The sequence below is a fragment of the Camponotus floridanus genome, unplaced genomic scaffold (assembly GCF_003227725.1).
Source record: "Camponotus floridanus strain SB8 unplaced genomic scaffold, Cflo_v7.5 scaffold93, whole genome shotgun sequence".
Taxonomy (NCBI): Eukaryota; Metazoa; Arthropoda; class Insecta; order Hymenoptera; family Formicidae; genus Camponotus; species Camponotus floridanus.
In genome coordinates this window covers 122,564-146,430 of record NW_020229864.1, presented here as the reverse complement: position 1 = coordinate 146,430, position 23,867 = coordinate 122,564, and the positions used below count along the sequence as shown (strand labels likewise).

Below are 23,867 nucleotides of genomic sequence, written 5' to 3'. Positions count from 1 at the left end.
ATTAATAATGAGAAAAATAATTTGAATTTATGTTTATGTATTTTATATGTGATTTGAATTTATATTTTAGATTATATGTATTATAATATATTTAAGTTAAGTACTATATTATAGAGTATATTTGCAATATTATAAATTAATAAAGTTATCAGATATAAACTTTTTTGTGTTATTTTAATTAGTCTTATAAATATATTAGTATTTTAACTATATTAATTTAATATTAAATGTATAGTATATAATAAATAAGCATTTTAAACAAAGTAACGAAAATAGTAACGATTCGTTAGTTATTGAGTAACGGTAACGGTAACGAGTTACTTTTTAAAATCAGTAACGGTAACGGTAACGAGTTACTTTTATAAAGTAACGTTCCCAACTCTGGTTTTATATTCAGAAATCATTGTTGTATTTATGTTAAAGAATAACATTTTTGTTCAAGTTTTTTCTAAAGTTATCACGAGTATTGTACAAGTATATACTTTATTTAATTTTTTTATAGAATAATATGTTTATTTCTTGGTCCAATTTTATGTGTAATGAAGATATAAAAATAAAGAAAACTAGCAGAATTTGTGAACTGCATTTTAAGCCTGAAGATATTATTAAAGAAGATGGATTTTTACAAGAAGAGGGATCGATCATTTATGTGCAAAGAAAAAATCCTCAATTAAAAGAAGGAGCTATTCCTACAATTTTTCCAATAAAAAAAGTATATTATATTATCAACGGATAGAACATAAAAGTAACAATGATGTTATGTCTTCTGACGAGTTTTCAGTTGAATGTGAAACTTTGGAAACAGTTTCAACAGATGAATCAATTCCATCTACGTCACATGTGATAAATAAAACATTCCAAACCAATAAACCTTTGCAAGAAGATGTATCTTTTATGTCAAGGAAAGAAACAACTGAATTTTCTATTGAAGATATCAATATTGCTAAAAATATTAAAGTTCCAATAGTTTATTGGTTTACAAATATTAACAATAACTGTATGATGTGGACATGCTGGAGAGATTTGCATAATATTTTAAGACGTGTCATTATTAAAACAAATATAAAAGTTCAAGTAAATATAATTCAATAAAACAATATTATTCAATTTAATTTTATTATTAAATTTAATATTATTTAATATTATTTAATATACGAGGTGTGGCAATTAAATAACCGGACTGGTGCTAAAAAACATTTTATTTATTATTATTTACATTATACAAATTTTCTCCTTCTATATATTCTCCTTGGCGATCCCTACACCGCTCCATACGTATTTTCCATTGTTGGAAGCAGTGCTGGAAGTCCGCTTCCGTTAGGCTGTTGAGTACCTCCGTCGCTTTTGCTTTTACTGTCTCTACACTCTGAAATCTTGTCCCCTTTAGCTCTGATTTTACTTTTGGAAATAAAAAGTAGTCACAGGGGGCCAGGTCGGGCGAGTAGGGTGGGTGGTCCAACACTGTGATTTTGTGTTTCGCGAAAAACGACTTCACAGACAACGCAGAATGTGATGGTGCATTGTCTTGGTGGAGCATCCAAGAATTGTTCTTCCACAGTTCGGGCCTTCGCCTTCTCACTCTTTCACGAAGGGTGGACAGGATCTCAATGTAATAATGTTGATTAACAGTCTGACCTTCGGGGACCCAGTGAATGTAAACAACTCCTCGAATATCAAAAAAAACAACCATCATGGCCTTAAATTTTGATTTTGACATTTTGGCTTTTTTTTGACGCGGTGAACTCGGACTCTTCCAATGCATCGACTGACGCTTTGTTTCTGGGTCATAGGTAAAAAACCACGACTCGTCGCAAGTAATCACTCTGTCTAACAAACCTGGATCAGCGCTAATGTTGTTCAAAAGGTCAACACAAATGTTCATTCTCAATTCCTTTTGTTCTGCAGTGAGAAGTTTTTGGCACCATTTTCGCGCAAACTTTTCTCATGTTCAATGATTCATGCAAAATCTGACGGATACTTTCTCTATTAATTCCTGAGACTTCAGCAAGAGCCCGGATACTCAGACGACGATTTTCACGGATCAATTTACCAATTTTCTCGATGTTGTCTTTTGTTTTTGATGTTAAAGGCCGTCCAGAGCGTGGATCGTCTTCAGTCATTTCACGACCTTCTTTAAACCTTTTACACCATTCAAAAACTTGTGTGCGCGATAAACACTCACTTCCGTACACTTCCTTTAACATAGCATGGGCTTCTGTTGCGGTTTTTCCGAGTTTCACAAGAAACTTAAGGTTAACTCTTTGCTCCATTCGACGGCAAGTTAAAACAAGAACTTACTCGGGCGATAATTATGGTGAGACTGAGTACCGCACAAACGCGCGAATCGAGATTATGTTAGTGAAGGTATGAACAAGCACAGACATGTTCAGATCTGCTGCGGCCGGCTCGCCGTTTGCCAGTAGCAGCACCAATCCGGTTATTTTATTGCCACACCTCGTATATTATTTAATATACATTTACATCAATAATTTATTAAAATGTTGTTGATATATAAAATAGGTATTTATTGGAGATAAAGAAATTTCTTTTGACACAAAAATAATTCATAATATACAAGAAATTGAGCAAATTTTGAAGAAATTAGAAAATTTTTTTCCTTGTCAAAAAGTTAATAATGAAAACAGGTTTGTGCATCAAATTATATTTTTATGTTTTACAAAAGTAATACTAAAGTAATAATAAAAATATCATTTTAGCTTTTCATATTAATAAAAATATTTATTTTTATTTTTTAGAAAGTTTTTATTTAATAAAATAATGTATTATAATATAGCTTATATTATATATTATATAATATAATATTGTATAATAATATACTGTGTACTATACAAATAAAAATAAAATGTATAAATAAAAAACATACTTTAAATAAAATGTACTAATTTTACAGGGTTACAAATTGTCATGGTTTTGTAATTAAGAGCAATATAGAGGAGAGAACATGAGATATTTGGCTTGTAAGAAAATTGGAAAATGTTATTAAGAAAAGCGCATAATTTAACACCAATATAAAAATTAAGAAATAAAAGCAAAAAATTACAAGTGTCAAATTTAAATCACAAACGTCGAGAAAAGAGGCTTCGAAACAAAGTATATTAAATATTTATATATATTTTTTATAACATACAAATTACATTTTTCATTGGGATTTATTTTTTAACTTAACATATTTGTATATAGATTATAAAATTATATAATAAAATAAAATATTTGAAACATAAGTGCACTCAATGTAATGAAAAAATAATTGAAGAAACTATTTCCAAATTACCACAAAATCAGCAATTGGCAGTACAAGCTTGTTTTGCAGCAGCAAAGTTAAAAGATAACAGAGGCATGAGATATTCGAATGAATGGGTATATGAATGCATTTTACTTCGGATTAAAAGTGCAAAACCTACAATCACTTAAGATCTCATAATATTCTAACACTACCTTCAAGTGAAACGCTAAATCGTTATATTAAGATTGTCAAAGGTTGTTATGGTTTTCAATCGAGCACATTTGAAATATTGAAAAAGAAAACGGCAAACATGGAACCTAATGATGTGCAAGGTATACATACAATATTTGATTTACAAAAATCAATTTTATTAACATGCAATGCAATTTTTACGTAATACATCAAACATAAATCGTATATCGATAGATATTATATATTTTAATAGCCAAAAGATTTGTTTAGGTGTTTTATTGTTGGATGAAATGAAATTATCAAAAACTTTATATTTTAATAGAACGAATCTAAAAGTTGAAGGCTTTGTTAATTTAGATAAATATACTCCAGAAGAACAAAAGAAAAAAAAGGGGGACCATGCATTAGTTCTTATTTTCAGCCTTTTAAAGGAACATGGGTTCAATCTTTAGCTTGCTTCTTAAGTGTTGGTAGCGCAAGTGCATCAATTTTGCATAAAATTATTATGGAGTGTATTATTTTAACAGAACAATGTGGACTAAAAGTAGACGCTGTAGTATCAGATGGAGCATTATGGAATCGATCTATGTGGAATATATTTGGAGTAAACGAAGAATGTGTTAGTATACAGCATCTTGTAGATGTAGAAAGACGCTTGTGGTTTATTTCTGATTTTCCACATTTAATAAAATGTCTTCGAAATTATTTTTCTCAATTTGATCGATATGCAGGAATTTGGGTAAGTTTAAAAATTTGCATCATAAGAAACAAAAATCGAATATATATAATTACACATATAATTTCTTTCAAATTATTATTTAATTTAATAATTAAAAAATATGATAAACTTAATAATTATTGTAATCAAAAACTTAATAATTAAAATTATAATATATTTTTTATAATTGTATACTGTTTATATTTTATATTAACAGAAGCATATTATATATTTAATATGCAATTGACATTAAACACTTTCATATAGTTATTCTCCGTTACGTACAGACTCCAGATAGTATAATTTCTTTAAAACATTGGTATGCGATACTTGCCATTGAAAATCCTCATGGTTTTAACTTAAAATCTAGTTATCATTTGGATGAAAACCATATTAATCCTAAGTATTACCAGAAATGAATGTAGCAATGGCATTTCAAGTATGTAGATAAAGCTACACCGATCCGACAGTTTATTAAGCGTTAAATACTACATCTGCCTCTTCGATTGATTTAAATCATTTAGGATAACACCAATCAAAGCAGATTTAATATTTTATACGCATATTAAACAATCGGTGTAAACTAAGTCATTATTATAGTCACATATGTTATACAGGTCATTTTTCGGCGCGGTATTGCGATATATCGCAAACCACCATCATGTCTCGGAAAGCGACCCACCCACCGCTTCGCCGCGCTCGTAGTATCGGATTACGGTGGGACGACTCTCGTCGTCGCGCGCTTTTACTCACGCAGATTGGCCGATCTTTTTTTATTTAATATTTCGTTAATTATTGCGACAATCCCAAAACAATACAGGTCATTCCTTCTTAATTCGAGCCAATCTACTTCTTTATTTCATTAAGGTCGAAAATTAACGGACACTCTGTATATATATATATACAGCGTGTGTCAAAAGTTCCGGGACGGCTGGATAATTTGAAAAATACGCATCACAGAGGAAAATGACCTAGACAAAAGTTGTAGGATTTTTCCCGGGCAATTCGACGATGACCTTAGATTTGACCTTGCCCATGACCTTCAAGGTCATTTCAAGGTCAAGTCCGTTTTTTCAAATGGGACCCCATACTTTTGACGCCAGAAATGAAAAGAGTGGAAAATTTTACGATCGAATATCTCCTTGATCAACTAATGGATATGACCTTGAAGGACATCCTAAGGTCTAATACAATTGGTGCATTGAACCTTGAGAAATATGCATCCCAGAGAAAGATGACCTGAAACAAAGTTGTAGGAATTTTTCCCTGACAATCCGATGGTGACCTTAGATTTGACCTTGTAGGTCATTTCAAGGTCAAGTCCGTTTTTCCAAATGGGACCCCATACTTTTGACGCCAGTTAAGGCAAGACTTATTACTTTCCAGCCAGTTAAGGCAAGACTTGTTACTGTCCAGCCAGTTAAGGCAAGACTTATTATTTTCCAGCCAGTTAAGGCAAGACTCGTTACTGTCCAGCCAGTTAAGGCAAGACTTATTACTTTCCAGCTAGTTAAAGCAAGACTTATTATCTTCCAGCCAATTAAGGCAATACTCGTTACTGTCCAGCCAGGTAAGGCAAGACTTTTGATCATCCAGCCAGCTAAGGCAAGACTTATTACTTTCCAGCCAGTTGAGGCAAGACTCATTACTGTTCAGCCAGTTAAGGGAAGTATTGGTAGTCCCCTTCGTGGTACACCACCTTGTCGTGGTGGAGGGGCTCGGATGATCCAACGATCCGCTGTGGTAGTACCGAGGGTTCAACCCTTGGGAGGACCGGCGGGGAGGATCACTCGCTAAGAGCGTACCAGGGCACCCGGCTTTGCCCAGGGGACAGTCTGTCTTCGAAGAGTCATTGAGACCCAATGTCGGTAGGGGAAGGAGACCCCGACTACAAACCCCGGCTGCACGGAGCCGATAGGGGAGGATTTCTATCCTCCCTCCATGCACTTTGCGGGTGCTCCCGCGGGGTGTGAGGGTGCTGTGTGGTGGGTGTCCTGCCACGTAGCGTCCCTCAGGGGGGGATGTGAGTGCCGGGGTGCCTTGTGTCTGGAGGGCGGCATTCTCCTCGCAATCTGCGGGGTGAGTGCGCGTCCTGGCATGGGGTACTTCCGGCGTCCCACAAAAAGGGGTCTCGGGGCTAGCCCGTGATCCCTGGGGGGATGCGGTGGCCGGTCCACTCCGATCCGGGGTGTCATCCAAGTATGGGTGGCCCTCCGGTGAGGGGTGGAAGCGGCGTCCGCAAGGGGGTAGTCGCCTCCACCGCTTGGCAAACGGCCCGGGGTGTGACCCCGGGATACGCGCCAAGTAGGAGGAGGGGACGGGTCGGCAGATTGACTCACCCGGAGATATCCGGGTGACCGGACTTGTCCGGACTGCCGGCCCGGGTCGCATCGAGCCGCTCGGACGTTTCGAGGCGGGGTCGGTGCGACGGGGATGACGGCGACTGGTTCCCTGGCGGGGGAGAAATCTCTCCCTCGTCGGTCCCCTGTCGCCGCCTGCTGCCGGAAGCCGCTCCGACGTATTCGGAGGTCGGGATCCGGCGGCGACGATGTTGAGTATCCGGTGGTTGTCCCGCGACCGTTTCCCCTTCCGAAGCGGCAACCACCGGGACGGCGCTTGCCCCCCAGATCCGGCCAGTCCGGTGTGGGGGCGTGCTGGTCGCCACGGCGGGTAAGGCGGGGTAGGGGAGCGGCTGCCCCGTCCCAACCGTCCGTGGGGCCCCCCGGGTGGCGCCGCCCCTGACGGTGTCTGCGTGGTCGGAGGCGCAGAACCCCTGAAATCCCGTGGAGCGTCAAAACTCCACGGGTAAGTAGGGGGCTGGAGTCCTGTGCCGGCGCTGCCTATGGCCGCCGGCCAGTGGCATATGTCGACCCCCCGGGGGAACTCGGGGCCCCCCGTCGTGAGTGTGGCCGGTCATGTTTCGGGACACTCGCGGCGGGGGTGAGGGTACACCCGGTCGACAGAGCGTCAGGGGACAGTGGGATAAAACCAAAAATGGATACACAACAAAAACCCACAAACAAAAACTCAACAAAAACAATAACAAAAAACAATAACGAGGAGGGAGAGAGCGCACGGGAGCAGACCAGATCAAGGTCCTCCTCTTCGACGCGCTCGTTACCCGGTGAACGGTCCGGGATAGTTGCGCGCAGGTCATCGCGTCGCAATACACGGCAGGAACCGTACAGAGCGGCGTGAGAGGTTTGCCTCTGTCGCCGACAAACAGCCTGTCGTAAGGATGGAGAAGTTGGTCGTCAAGAAGATCGAGGACGCCAACTTCCAACTCCCTCTGTTTCGCCCGTCGATAACATTGGGCACGGCAGAGAACCCGCTTCCAAGCACAAGCGGGATGGGGCGTACTCTTTCCCCAGCAAGTGCTAGCAGAAGCGAGGCCAGGCCAACAGCGCGAGAAGACATCTCTGCGCGCACGTCGGGTGTGAACCACGCCTGGCTCGAGAAGGAGAGCGCTCCGGACCATGAGGAGGAATCCATCGACGTCGACTCCATCGACGGGGAGGAGACCCGTGAACCCGCCGAGGATGACAACATTTCCGTCACCAGCTCGGTGGTCGAGGCAGGACGTCAGGGGAGTTACCCTGGTGAGGTGGGTGAATTCGCTCGGCCTACACATCTTAAATGTAGGCCGGGCGAGCACATATATCAGGCCCCAAGAGGAGTCGATCGTAGACTTACGATCGGCTCCGATGGGGCCAAGAGACTGATACGGGGATGGCGCGTGGTGAGTGATTCGAGGGGGGAAACTCTCTCGGATCACCAGTATATTGAGTACGCACTAGATACCACGCGCCATCAGGTACAACACCCACCTCAAAGGGGGGGGGGGCACCCAAGTGGGCCCTCACGAAGTTGGACCCCGAACGGCTAGAGGAGGTCCTTATGGCCGTCAGCTGGGGTCTACCGGAGGGAGATGGAGACATTCTCCGGGAAGCGGAGTGGCTGCGCGGGACGATGCGTCAAGTTTGCGACGCTGCCATGCCCCGCGTAGCCGCGCCCCGCCCGCGTCGGGCCGTCTATTGGTGGACGAAGGAGATAGCGCAACTCAGGCGCTCCTCCGTCCAGGCCCGACGAGTCCTCTCCCGTTTTCCCCGAGGGAGAGACGAGGAGAGACGTGAAGAGGCCTTGGCCGCCTACAGGGCAGCAAAACGCGCCCTGAGCGCCGCCATCAGGAGATCCAAGGCCAGTTGTTGGAACGAACTACTACTGTCCCTCAACACAGACCCATGGGGGCATCCTTATAAGATTATACTTAACAAGTATAGAAATTGGGCGCCCCCAGTGACGGAGTCGCTGGACCTACCCGTCCTCCAGAATGTCGTGGACACCCTCTTCTCAATCGGAGCAGAGGGGTCCACACTCAACTGGGGTCCCGGTATAGAGGGGCCCCATGAGCTTACGGAGGACGAGGAAATATCCAACGACGAACTCCGGCGCGCCGTCAAACGGGTGAAGTCAGGGAAGGCCCCTGGCCCGGACGGCGTGCCCGGAAAGATATGGGTCTGGACCCTGGATTACCTGGGAGAGCGTCTGAGGCACTTATTTAACAAGTGTCTCAGACAGGGCGCTTTCCCCCAGCAGTGGAAGCAGGCCAAGCTGGTCCTGCTTCCCAAGGAGGGCAAGGAGGCAGGCACCCCGTCGGCATATAGACCGATATGCCTGCTGGACGAGGTCGGCAAAATCTTTGAGCGAATCATCGCTGACCGACTCGTCCAGCATATGTCCCGGGAGGGGGATCTCCACGAGGAGCAGTATGGCTTCCGTGAGGGACGATCTATGGTAGACGCAGTAAAACGCGTCAGGTCCCTCACGGAGGCCGCAGTGACGGAGGGCAGGATGGCAATGGCGGTGTCGTTAGACATCGCAAACGCCTTTAACACCCTGCCCTGGGACACCGTCGGGGACGCTCTGATGGAGCGAAGAGTCCCCAAATACCTCGTGGAGATCATACGCCAATACTTCCGGGACAGGCATCTGGAGTTCGTCACGAAGGACGGACTCCAGAGCCGACGGGAAATTCGGTGAGGAGTTCCACAGGGGTCGGTACTTGGCCCCCTATTGTGGAACCTCGCGTATAACCGGATACTTTGCCTTCCTCTCCCCCGCGGCTGCCATCTGTTATGTAGATGACACACTAGTGGTGGCCGTGGGGGACGACTGGGGGGATACGGCGGCCAAGGCCGAAACGGCGGTGGCAGCCGTGGTACGTGGAATAGTCGGTATGGGTCTCAAGGTGGCGGCCAAAAAGACACAGGCGCTATACTTTTATAGCAGAGCCTCAGATCGATCACCGGAGACCCATATTCGGGTTGGAGACACCTCGATCCTGGTAGGAGATCGGCTAAAATACCTCGGTCTCCTACTGGACGGTCAATGGAAGTTTGGGCATCACTTTGATGCCCTTACCCCCAAGGTGGAGCGCTTTGCCAAGGCACTTGGCAGGCTCCTGCCAAACCTTGGGGTTCCGGACGGTCGGGTTCGCCGCATCTACATGGGCACCGTTAATTCGGTGACCCTTTACGGATGTCCCGTATGGGCGGCGAACCTCGCTGCCATGCGACGCGCAAAGGATAATTTTCGGCGCGTACAGCGAAGCATGGCAGCGAGAGTAACGAGGGCTTACCGCACGGTGTCCGGTGCGGCGGCCATGGTCCTGGCAGGATGGCCTCCCCTGGAGTTCCTCGCAAACATGTACGCTGAAATCTATCAGCGCGAGCGGGAACTCCGGGAGGGGACGGGCAGAGCACTGCCAGCCAAAGTCAAGAAGATCGTCCGGCTCCAAGCCCGGCAGTCCATGATCGAGAGGTGGGACGCCCACCTCTCGGATCCCGCAACTGCGGGTGCCAGGACTGTCGGGGCCGTCCGGCCCTGTCTAGCCGAGTGGCTGGACAGGGCCCAGGGAGAGGTGTCATTTAGGATGCTCACTGGGCATGGCTGCTTTGGTGAGTACCTGTGTCGTATAGGCAAGGAGAGCACCACGGCTTGCCACCACTGCGGGGAAGGAAGAGACACGGCGCAGCACACATTGGCGGATTGCCCGGCGTGGGATACGCTGCGCCGTGATCTCTGTAATGAGGTCGGCCAGGACCTCTCGCTGCCGATACTCATCGTTAAGATGTTAGGCAGCGAGAGGTCGTGGAAGGCGGTCGCCTCCTTCTGTGAGCAAGTCATGTTGCAGAAGGAGGCGGCGGAGGCAGAGGCTGCGGCGGCTGCTGCCGTCGCAGCGACTGATAGCGAGGAGGAGGAGGATAGAGGAGACCCGACGGACGCGGAGACCGGAAACGAGACATCGTCCTCCCGCTCCGTCGCCTCTCCCGTTATAAGGAGGCTTAGGCCTCGTCACCCCCGCGGGGGAGGGACACAGCAGTCTTCTCCTCCACAAAGGAGGAGATGACCATAATGGGGGCGAACAACCAAACCGGGGACTAAGTCCCCAACTAATGGGTTCGCCCCCCAATAAGATCCCTCCCCCACATATGCGGGATAAACGGGATGGCGAGGAGATGGGCTGTTAGCCCTCTCTTTGCGGCCGCTGAACACGGCAGCGATATATATTTAAGGAGGCAGATGCCTCCTTTATAAAGCCGCAAGGTGCGGCGGATAGCAGCTGGGGAGCAAGTTCCCCAGCTGGAGAATAGACACCCGCCGCTAACGCGGCGGCTGTCTTTCTCCCTCGGGACCGGAGCGTCACAGGCGGGGGCCTGTGGCGCTCTAAGTACGGTCCCCGAGGAAGGTGGATGGACTGCGTGGCCCCGTCTGTCCACACAGAGGAAGGAGGGGAGAGTAATAACAGCTCTCCCCAGGAAGGGCCCGCGACTAAATACACACGTCGCCGGGCCGTAAGCGCGGAGAGGACCCACAGCTGGGGATTCTGAAGTATTGCAAGCGCGAGTCCCAGGTCCCCACCTGCCCCTCCATAGCGCGGAAGGCCACCGCAGGAGTTTTAGCGGATAAACCGGTCGGCTAACACTTAGCGCGACCGGGAATCCCGCATAACCACCACTCCTCCCCCGAGGGTGGTGGTATGCATAAAGCATTTCTCCTGCGTTACCAAAAAAAAAAAAAGTATTGGTAGTATCTTATTGCTTAAGGACAGGTTTTTATGGTGCAGCCAGTCAAAATTATTTTAATAAGTGTTCAAACTGTTCTCCGTTAACCTCTTGACAGTAACCCAATCGATTATAAAAACTACGGATTGCATTCGCAAAATACTCAGCTGGGATAATAGCACATTCGTCTAGTATACGTTGTCGTAATTCTTGTAAATTTTGAGGCTTATTTTTGTACACCCTATCTTTGAGATAACCCCACAGAAAATAATCAAGTGGACTTAAATCGGGTGATCTAGCTGGCCACTCAATGTATCCTTTACGCCCTATCCACCTATCATTAAAAACGACGTCTAAATAATTGCGCACATTTCTTCCATAGTGTGGTGAAGCACCATCTTGTTGAAAGTAAGTGTGCTCAAAGTTTTGGCCAGTTATCTCCATTATTCTAGGGACTATTTCATTGCGAAGCATATCCTCATATTGTTCGGAATTTAAATTTCCTTCAATAAGAAATGGACCAATTATTTGATCGTTTAATATTCCAGCCCAAACATTTAGCTTCTCGGGATATTGCGTGTTATTTTCTCGCTTCCAATGAGGATTTTCATTATCCCAATATCTGCAGTTATGCCTATTCAAAGTACCGTCGAGCTGAAATGTTGATTCATCCGAGAAAACTATGTTAAAATGAAAGTTCGGATTGTTATCGATCCGTGCCATCATATTCTCACAAAACTTAACTCGACGATCGAAATCGTCTTCGTTTAATTCATGTACAAGCGTAACTTTGAATGGATGGAATTTATTTTTCTTTAATATTCTATGAACCGATTTCATACTTACGCCATGCTCTTGAGCAGCTTTGCGAAGAGTATAATGAGGGTCTTCCACGATTGATTGTAAAACGTCCAATGATTTCTCTTCGGTTGTGGCTGTAATTGGTCTTCCTGTTCGTGGTCGATCTTTAACGCTGCCAGTATTCTCAAAACGTCTTACTGTACGTTCGACAGTTGATTTTGATATCGGGGTCAATCCATTTCTGAAAGTTTCATTAAAAAGATCTTTTACCTGCATAAAAGATCGTCTAACCCCATCCCAACCTCGCATCATTAAAAGTGATATCCTTTCTCTCTCAGAGAGTCGCTGCATTATGATTTATAAGTAAATCGTGCAGACGATAGATTATGAATGACAGTTACTATCAAGGAGAATTGCTCAAAACGTAGTCATAAGTGAATGTTCTTCAACTATCTCCAAAAAGACTGTTGAAGAAACAATCACTGCAGCTGATGTAATGTCCCGCTAACTAACCTAAGAAAGAACCCATACAGCATGGAATATTCCATGAATGTTCTGTGAATATTTTCTAGAATATTCGTGAATATCTTATGAATGTTTCATGAATGTGTAAGGAACATGCGATGTCCCGCTTTGAATGTTCCTAGAAATTTGTATAAATATTCGCGAATAATCTATAAATATTTAATGAATATTTACGAATATTCCATTTTTTTAAATATTCGGAAATATTCACAGAATATTCATAGATTTTTTTAGAAATATACAAAATAAAGCATTGCACATTATATGTACATTCATAGGATAATCATAGAATGTTTGCGAATATCGTAAAATACTTCTACGGAATATTCTAAGAACATTTACAAATCATTCAAGAACATATTTATGGAACATTCAGTGCGGGATATCAAACGTTCCATAGAAGTTCTTAGAACATTTGATATCCCGCTTTGAATGTTTCATAAATGTTCTTGAATAATCTTTAAATGTTCAATTAATCTTCATTCAATGAATTTCAATCTTCAATTCACAGTTTAATACGGGTATAAGAATATATAGGTATATTCTTATACCCGTATCTAACTACGCATTGAAGATTGAAGATTAAAGATTAAAATTAGACAAATACAAGATATAAGATCGTATTTAATTGACCGTACTAACATTATATTAATGGTTGAAGATTGAACATTGAAGATTGAAGATTGAAGATTAAATATTAAAATTTGACAAATTAAAATAAAAGGAATTTAAATTTCTTTGTCCTGAGTGGTCAAATTTCTATCTCTAATCTTAAATTTCAATCTTTAATGCATAGTTTGATACGGGTATAAGAATCTTATACCTGTCAAACTATGCATTGAAGATTGAAATTCAAGATTAGAGATAGAAATTTCACCAGTCAGGACAAAAAAATTTAAATCCCTTTTATTTTAATTTGTCAAATTTTAATATTTAATCTTCAATCTTCAATCTTCAATCATTAATATAATGTTAGTACGGTCAATTAAGTACGGTTTTATATCTTTAAGAAAATATAAAAGGAAATAAAATTAATAAGAAAAATATATAAATATCCGTGATTTTCACATTTAATTTAGTTAGTTTTTATCATAGATACACTTTCTGAACAAAATTAATTTCGAAATAAAACTTAAACGAAAACTAAAATAGAATTAATTTTGAAACACACAAAATAAATCGTGTTATTTGTAATGCAAAATAAATCATAATAGATAATAACATCTTATCAAAATACTTATTATTTAAAAACGTAAAATAAAATTAATTTCGAAACAAAATAAAATCGTGTTACTTGTAATGCAAAATAAATCATAATAGATAATAACATCTTATCAAAATACTTATTATTTAAAAACGTAAAATAAAATTAATTTCGAAACAAAATAAAATCGTGTTACTTGTAATGCAAAATAAATCATAATAGATGATAACATTTTATCAAAATACTTATAATTATATTTAAAAACGTAAAATAACATTAATTATATTTGGCTTAATTTTTTGGTCTTTTACTTAAATCTAATACTTAGAAACTCTCTATCACAAAGTTATTTAATTTTAGACCTTCACAATAACTTACAGTTATTTTATTTTATACTTAATAATCTTCACGGATATTTGTACTTTAAGACTTCAAGGAACTTCTTTTTAATGCTCACTATCAGTTGAACGATTAGTTTCAGAATTGGTTTGCTGTACTGACAATGAAGGCTTCTTTGTTTTTAATTTGGCTTTAACTAACCAAATTTTAATGATGTTGATAATTTCATTGTCCGTTATATGTACATCACTTCTTTTCATAGTAAGTCTTATGGATTCTGAAATGATAAGGAACATTATTTTGATTGCTTTTTTTCGAAATATATATTATAGCACATTTCTTTGAAGTTTTTCTTAATCTATTGCAATTAAAAAATTTCTTACAAACAAATAAATTTTAATTCACTAAAAAATATTTTTGAAATCGTGCATCAGAGTGGTTTAAATATTTTCACTTTAATTAATTTAACAACAAAATAATAATAAACTGTAACTTTTCTAAATCATATAAAAATTAAGCTTAAATTAAGATTAAATTTTAATATTTACTTAGGACTAATTTCGCCAGGTTTAAATCCTTAAAAATCCGGTTGCCTTTATGGCCTTCCCAGCTGTATTGCCTTTCTATTTCCGCCGTTATAATTCGACACATCACTTTCTTCACCATAATTTTAAGGTTATTACCGCCCATTCTCGATAATTCCGTAGCCTAAAAATATTATTATCTAAAATATATGTAAATTTTATATAATTATAATGTAATATTAGTAATATAATAATCTTACTACGTCATTGAATATTTGTTTATCTTGTAAACTTCTTTCAATTTCTTTAAGCTCGAGATTTGATTTTATAGGCAAATTTTCTATGCATTTTAGTGAGTCTTCATTTGTTATATTTTGATTTTCTTGATCTACAGGAAAATTAGGCTGCTGTAATGAATCTATGTGCTGATTCAATTCCCCCATTCGAGTATTTATGCCATGTAGATGTAGTAGAACTTGGCGTCGAAATTCTAAAAAATTTAGAAACATAAATGAATACAAAACAAAGTCTTAATATATTTTGTGAATTGCTGTTGCAAATGATTTAGACAGTATTCATAGTATATCACTATAATATGCACTGAAACATATATATTTTTACATATATATATTATCCATAATATTACCTTTCATTTCACTTGCATGTCTTTGGAAATTAGTATGAATCTCAGTTAAAATTTTATTGTCAGAATTTTGATTATTTTTGTTTTCTTCGAATTGGTAATTATTCGATTTATTACTATGTGCTGTATTAGTCGAATCTAAAGAGGACAAACTTCTTAGAAAAATAATATCAATATTTTTTACAACCATTTTATTTAATTAATCATACCTTTATGTGCCGATTTTGATGAAACTATACTTTTATCTGCATTATATGTCGGAAAATTAATGGACAATTCTTCTTCATCGTTACACTCGTTTTCGGTATCGGTATCGGTATTTTCTGTATCACTATATATTTTTTTACGTTTCTGTCCACGAAGTCCTTTTCCATATTCAGCAGCCTCAGATAGTGACGAGAGATTATCTCTGTCTAATGCTGTTTTGCATTTTCTTTGAGCTGTTTTATAATCGTCTATAAAAAATATACATATATAAGGCACAATTATATACTAAAACAATACATAACTACTAAAAATTGCAAATTAAATATTAAAGTATTTTAGTATCATATTTACCATATCGTCCTAAAATTCTGACACTTATTGTTTTCCAATCATTTTTTGGAACTTCTTTTTTTTTAATAAGCTCAGATAATTTAGATGGTTTTGTCACCAATGGCCACACACATAGACTTTCACTAATTATCCAATTATTTGGGACAACTTCTACGGAGTCATCTATTTGAAAATGGCAAACACACCATGCCATATTTCTGAATTTAAAAATCCATGTATAAAAATAGTTGGCATTAAAAATCGTTTAAAGGAAATAGGAAATCTGAGAAAAAAAAATAAAAAGCCTGAGACATTCGTGACAGTAAACTTTTATCAATAATATTGTTTTACTTTTCGAGGGAAATTATATAATTTATTATAAAAGAGTATTAAAAATATTAAATTCTTTATACAACATTATGTAACAGAGGAAAAATTACTGCATTATTATTTCTATATGGCAATAACATTGATTTGCATTTAATATCTGATAATGAATATATTTTTAAACAACTAAGCTTGTCAAGGTTTACAATATAAATATCTAGAACTGCAGAATCACAAGGTTTCATAAAAAATGATTTTTTATCGAGAAACGTTTGCCCAATAATACAAATAATATTGTTACAATATGTTATGTTGCAGATTTTAACAATGTCATTATCACACATTTGTGCATAACAATCAGCAGTGTTTAATTTGAAAATACATGATTTTAATTTTAATTCTTTATATTGACCTAAACAATTTGGCAATAAGGTCCATTATAATGTTCTTTGGCGACAATATTATTTTCAGAGTGATTCTCTAATCTTGGAATATTATTACATTCGGAAACACGACGTATTATTTGTTCAAGTGGTTTTTCTCTTTTTCTTATCATTTTTTTTAAATTGTATCATATAATTCTCGAATGGGAAAGCTGAAAATTCATTTAAATTGCCAAATCGTTTGACATCCTTATGTATATGTAGCAAATTATGTACATTATAAGAAACAAAATCTTGGTCATAAATATCAATACTTGTTTCAACAAAGCATTTCATTAGATTTTTTGCATAATTTAGCATATGAATTTTTTTGCAAAATTTGTTACTACACATTATTAGAGTAGCAACGTGTAATGTCAAGAAATGATAATAATTATTTGTTGAAAGAATATGTTTGAAAATTACAGGTCCTGTATATAATAGAATGAGTTTAAATTCTGTCGCCTTGAAGCGAGGACATTCTCCAAGCGATCTACCTTTACGTGGAAATTCAACAGGAATATATTTTTTTAAGTTTTCGATTTTATCTGAAATCGATTCTACTTGCGCATATGAAAGCTTATATGGTTGTTTACCGAAAACCCAACCATATTTTTTATGTGTAAGCAATCTTTTCATCACCCCCAAACAAATAAGATGCATATAATCTAATGTAACATCTTTAATTATATGAAAATGAGGTAAATTCGTCAAAATAGTTGTCCCTTTGTGATAATCTTCATCATAGTTGTCTAAATTCAACATCTGTTCTTTTTATAATATTTGTCTGTGGAAAGCACAATACGTTATTAAACCAACAACCTTCTACTTTGCATTTAGTGCAGCTATAATAACCGGTATGATTTTTTATATTCAAAATATAAGATTTAGCGGGCGAATCGCATATTATAATTTTTATTTTAAAATTATATCTTTGATTATTAATAACAATTCCATTATTAATCAAATAAATTGCTTCATTTACAAAATTTTTTAAATATTCATTTGAGTTTGTTGGTTTACTATTACCATGATACAAAGCTACCATTAAAACATATTTTTTCAAAACTTCAACAGACATTATTTGCACTAATATTGGCCATAAACAATTTAAACTGCTTTTACTAATAGGCAAACCATCTACATTTACAGCTAATTCAAAAGATGTACCATTAGGAAGGAATAAACCACATTGATTAATTAATACATTAATTGAGTGAGCAATCCCAAAGTAATAAAAAGAACCGGTGTCCATTTTAACAGAAGTAAGATTGTTTGTAGTACATAATATTGTTCTTGGATCTTTTGGTAAATTATGAAATGAAGTTATATCATTTTCATTTCGGAGAATTTCTGTAAGTTTCTTAAAACTATTTTGAGTAATATTTTCCTCAATAGCCCACGATGCTAATTTTGTACGCAATGATGTACCTTTATTTATAGCGCAAGTAGATAAATTATTATTATTATTTATTATGTCCCTATCACTATCTCTGTCATCGTTATTTGGAAATACCATAGTATTATTTGAAATAAACGAAATATCATTTAAACAATTTTCTTCAATATTGTTCACATGAAAATTAAACTCTTCTATATTTTCGCTACTATTTTTACTTAATGATGTATTGGTTAGCTGAAAGTCAGAACATTTTTTTTGTGTACCAATATTTATGTTATTTACATCTTTATTGTTTATCACTTTATTGTTCGAAAAAATAATTTCAGGTGATTCAATTGAGTTAGTGTGACATTGCAAAATTTAAAGCCAACGATGCTTCTACATTGCTTTTTATTTTTCGATTCAAGTGTCTCTTAGAATTAATTTTTATTTTTGGCATATTTATCTGTAAATATTAATTGAAATTATAAGATTATATAAACTTACAAATATTAATTAGAAATTAATCGAAAATTTACAAAATGTTCAAATAATATTATATTTGTACATTACCTTATTAATGTGTTTATTTTTATCTTTATGAATATTTATATAAAATACCTGAAACAAAAATTAGAAACATAAATATACAAGTTCTCCTTAAATTATATTACATTGCCGACAATTTTAATATATTAAATAAGATTTCTAATCATATTTTATAATTATAAAATCTGTAATTTTGCCATGATAATTAAACACATGCTACGCGATTTATAAAACACACTTATCAAATTATTGTATCAATATCCAACAATAATTGATAATAATTATTTTTACTTCCAGATTGTAATTAAACTATAGACAATAGGCTGTCAAGTTCGTTGTCAAGAGACGATTTGACCTGCATAAAGGAGAACAAGTTTTCCGTATGTTTTGCCCCTCTCTCTGTTCTGCCAAAGACACTGAATATCATAAGTAAACACACGGCATGCTGGGTCTAGTTGTATATACAAATAGGCATATATATGTTTATGAATTAAACGCGTGCTGCACTTCATAACCTCTCAAATTATAGATCTTACAAATTTATATCTATATAGAAATATTAAAAAATTATCATTAATTTGCAATCAATTTTAAATATTTTTGATAATCACTTGACAGTCATGACAATTAACGTAAGTATTAGATTTATAATTTTATAAAACTGCAGTCTTGATGTGTCGCACGATTACATTACAATAACCTTCCTTCCTTCCTTCGAAATAGCATTTAGCTGTAGCAAGCTTTTAGCTTGTTCATACTCACCGAAATAATGCCCGTGGATTAATTAATAATAGTGCCCAAGGAAACACAAGTCCTTACACAAGTCTAACGTGAACAGCGGTTTTCGACGCACACACAATAATGGCACGCGGCGGTCACGTAGCACGCAGCAACAAGGCAGCATGCATATGGCGGCAAGCGAGAAGCAATTCTTACTTACTTACTCTTCTTTTATTCAATAAGACCGTAACTAACTTTTGTTGCGGTCTGGTGCGAATTTGACATTTTACGAATTCAAAATATAATACATAAATATTCAAGAAAAATTAAATTACTAATATTTTTATATTTTTCGTACAGTACTTTGAATATATTATAAAGAATTAAATTAATATCTTCGTAAAATGTGTTTTGAAATGAAATGATGTGTTTATCTATGAAACATATTTCTAAATATATTTTTGAGAATCAATATTTTTAGAACGCTTTTAGGATATTTAAAATGATTTATAATCATATAATATTTTTTAAAAATCATAAAATGTGAAGACAATTTTGATAAAATCATAGAATGTTTAAAGAATATTCTTCAAATATTTGTAGAATAGAATTGAATATTTTCAATGTTTTTTAGAATGTGTATTAAATGTATATAAAACATTCCAGGAATATTCTAGATAATATTTAAAACATATTCTATTAATATTCTAAATATTTCATGTTTCTCAGAATATTCATAGAATATTATCGAAATGTTCATAGCAAGATCTAGAAACGTTTCTCAGAATATTCACAGAAAGTGCTATGAATATTCTGAGATAATTTACCGAATATTTTATAAATATTTCAAATATTCTATATTTATCAGAATATTTATAGAACATTCCATGCATTTCCTAAATATACTATATATATTAGAATTATTCATAGAATATTCTATCGATATTCCGAATAGACAAAATTCCATGGAATAATCATAGCATTTTTATAGAATATTCTGAATGAACCTTGGAATATTAGAATATTCACAGAACGTTTATAGCACATCTTTAACATATTCCTTGCTGTATGGGAATATTGGAGTCCAAGTTGACAATAAAAGTTAATGCACTTTAGCTAATGAGAAGAATCAACAAAGAAATGAACACTGCTAACGGTGTACCTAACAGCTTGCTACTTATTGAAAAAGAGATGTTGAATAAGCAGTTAAACGGAAAAAGTAAATTTTCTCAAATTTCCGAAGAGACGATCGAACAACTATCACTGCACTAAATGCAAGGTTTCAGAATAAAATACTTTAAGAACGACAGTTGAATAAGAGGCCAACGCTGAAATATGATTGTTCCTGCCGACAAGCAACTACGTGAAAAGGGTCGCCAAAAAATCAAACAATATACCTCATAAATCAATGTCTACAATTAGATGTACATCAGACTTCAGTAACGTGGTTTAATGACTTACACTATTGGACATCAGGGAACAATGTTATTTAACTTTGATTACTGTCAGCCATGAATGGTCAACAGTGAACAAAACTGATTACGTTGGATACGGCCATCACTAGTTGGTCACTATCTGTCATAAATGGTCACAGGTGGTCACATGTGGTCAAAAGCGGTAAAAGTAGTTAGTTTGGTTACATACGACCATAACCAATCGAAACTAGTCAGAAGCGTTGAACGTCAGAAAAGTATGGGGTCCCATTTGAAAAAACGGACTTGACCATGAAATGACCTTCAAGGTCATGAGCAAGGTCAAATCTAAGGTCACCATTGGATTGTCAGGGAAAAATTCCTACAACTTTGTTTCAGGTCATCTTTCTCTGGGATGAATATTTCTCAAGGTTCAATGCACCAATTGTATTAGACCTTGGGATGTCCTTCAAGGTCATATCCATTAGTTGATCAAGGACATATTCGATCGTAAAATTTTCTGCTCTTTTCATTTCCGGCGTTAAAAGTATGGGGTCCCATTTGAAAAAACGGACTTGACCTTGAAATGACCTTGAAGGTCATGGGCAAGGTCAAATCTAAGGTCACCGTCAGATTGCCCGGGAAAAATCCTACAACTTTTGTCTAGGTCATTTTCCTCTGTGATGCGTATTTTTCAAATTATCCAGCCGTCCCGGAACTTTTGACAGACGCTGTATATATATATATATATATATATATATATATATATATATACATATATATATATATATATATATATATATATATATATTTATTTATTTATTGTTATATATATTGTTTCGAAAAAAAAAATGTAATTTGCAATTAACAATTACATATTTTTTCTTAAAAATAACTATGTCTTTTCTTTACACCAATTGATTTTTCTCATTATTTTGTACATAAAAGTATTAAGGTAAAATAATCGAAAAATGAATATTTTACAATATATTTTACGGTTTATGTAAAATTAAAAAATGATTTCAAGCCTCATAACTTGGAAAGTACTTAATGAAAACTAATTTAATTATAGTGTTTTGAAAAGCTCTTGAGATGAGCTACAAGAATATGCAAAAGCATATAGGGTGTCCCGTTTAAAAAGTTGGAGCTGACCTTCGCGTGTCCTTCAGGTGGCTCTTCAAGATCAAACTAATGACACCGTTTTATGTCCCCCTTGAAACCATACAACTTTTGTCTAAAACTTTTTTCAAAATAATCGACTCCAATCGAGATATTATCTTGTCTCAAGATAAATGCCCCACCCTGTATATATATATATATATATATATATATATATATATATATATACCTCGCATAATTGAAAAATAATAAAATCAGAGGATCGATCATGTAATTTTTTTTCGTGAAAAGGGAAAAAATTCCTTGATTGATACCTTGAATGGAAATCCGTAGGGAATGAGGAAAGTGAAATCAGCTTTTAACATTGATATAGTGTAATTATAATATTTTATAACATAAATAACATTATATAAAGAAGATCTTAAAAATAAAATTCGAAACGCGTGTGCGGAACTCTTCCGAAAATTCGGAGAGTAAGGAAAAATTTTATGCGGAGGATTGCTTTAGAAGAGAATGGCGGTCACATTGAGCATATATTGTGAACATTAAAAAATAGTTTTTTGTTTAAATTCATTATATTTTATCTGTGTTATTATATTTCAATTGTGTCATTTTATGTTATTAATGTTATTTAAGTTATTTATGTTATTAAATATAATGTTATTTATGTTATTAAATATTACAATTACACTACATCAATGTTAGAAGCTGATTTCACTTTCCTCATTTCCTATGGATTTGCATTCAAGGTATCAATCAAGGAATTTGTTCACTTTTCACGAAAAAAAATTACATGATCGATCCTTTGATTTTATTATTTTTAAATTATGCGTGGTCGGTAAAAGAAGTCCGATCGTCAAATAGGCAACCCGACTTACCGATCTGTATGTTACGGAAGCACCCTGTATATATGAATATAATGAGATTAAATGTTTTATGCGATTTTCAGTTCTTCAATGTATCATCTACCATGCAAATATTGAAAGAAGCAAATATTCATCATGATTTAAATGATGCTGATGGCTCAATTAAATTTTGCAAAAGAGTGAATACATTAATCACTGCTATGAATAGTTGCACTCCAAAGAACTCATTGCGACCGGATAACGAAATTTACAAGGTAATCATATATAACATGGCAAGTGATTTTATAATGTAGTAATTGACATTTAGTGTTGAATTATATAAAATTTTAATCAACTTTTAATGTTATTAATTACGATTATGATGATTATCAATATATATGTACTTTACAGAATATCGAAAATTTTTATAATTTTTTAATTCAATGGGAAAAGGTAGCTAAAAGAATGCATTATAGTTTTATAGCTGATCAAACTTGTTATGGTTTAAAAATTTCTTTGAAAGCTATTCTTGAGATTTGTTCTTTTTTGATTAATAAATGCAGATTTCAATATTTAATGATATCTAGATTAAATCAAGATAATTTAGAGGTATATTTGGTTAAAATATAAATAAAAAATATTTGTAATGTATAACTTTTTTACAATATAAATAAAATATGTAATGTATATATATTTGCGCACTTAATTTATAATTATTTTGGTAGAGATTGTTTGGGATGATGCGAAATTGTGGTTCCAATGATCCAATCATCCTGACTCTCAATTATTTATACAACTATACAGGTTGATATCAACGTATTCTCTTGTAAAACCCCCTAAAGGTTGTAACATATCTACTGGAGAATTAATGAACGTTCTTCTCAATATTAAAGATATAAAAGATACAAAAGAAAGAGAAGAACAGTGGATAAGTCAGATAGATACTATTTTGGATAGAGGAAGAAATACTGAAATTTTAGCATATGCCCCATCAATTCTTAATGATCATGATTCGCATATATGTACCACTTCAGATTATATTCTGACATACATTGCTGGATATGTGGCAAGAAAAGGAAATAGATTTTCTAAAAATATTATTAATAATAAAAATGTTATTTCCGAAGAATGTTTGAAAACGTTGGTTTTACAATCAAANGCGGGCGAAACGGCGCCCCGGTTTTATTTGCCAATTCTTTTTTCTTCAAACAAAATATCTGAACGATTAAAATTTTCGAAGGATAATATGGACAGTATCATCGGAATCGGATGTGAATACTATTTTCCAGACTATAACTTGA

General features: G+C 36.4%; 1 protein-coding gene and 2 pseudogenes across 1 annotated transcript; 2 read left to right on the top strand and 1 right to left on the bottom strand.

The window, feature by feature from the left end:
* Positions 1–3,554: 3,554 nt before the first annotated feature.
* LOC112639843 lies at positions 3,555–5,951 on the top strand (annotated as a pseudogene).
* An 8,219-nt stretch (positions 5,952–14,170) lies between these two features.
* LOC109610036 (MATH and LRR domain-containing protein PFE0570w-like) lies at positions 14,171–16,016 on the bottom strand. Its single transcript, XM_025415013.1, has 6 exons — positions 15,813–16,016; positions 15,464–15,709; positions 15,258–15,392; positions 14,872–15,101; positions 14,636–14,795; positions 14,171–14,364 (listed from the first exon to the last, which is right to left on the bottom strand). The coding sequence occupies exons 1-6, from the start codon at positions 16,003–16,005 to the stop codon at positions 14,195–14,197; spliced, it is 1,134 nt and encodes a 377-aa protein (XP_025270798.1). The 5' UTR covers positions 16,006–16,016; the 3' UTR covers positions 14,171–14,194.
* A 6,624-nt stretch (positions 16,017–22,640) lies between these two features.
* On the top strand, positions 22,641–23,867 carry LOC112639842 (annotated as a pseudogene).

What these genes read in the sequence shown, in the direction of transcription:
- LOC109610036 (XM_025415013.1), bottom strand. Translation starts at nt 16,005, where the DNA reads ATGGCATGGTGTGTTTGCCATTTTCAAATAGATGACTCCGTAGAAGTT. An exon ending in CAGAATTTTAGGACGATATG is followed by an intron (nt 15,710 to 15,812) that starts GTAAATATGATA and finishes TATTTTTTATAG; the next exon opens with ACGATTATAAAACAGCTCAA. An exon ending in AACAAATATTCAATGACGTA is followed by an intron (nt 14,796 to 14,871) that starts GTAAGATTATTA and finishes TAATATTTTTAG; the next exon opens with GCTACGGAATTATCGAGAAT.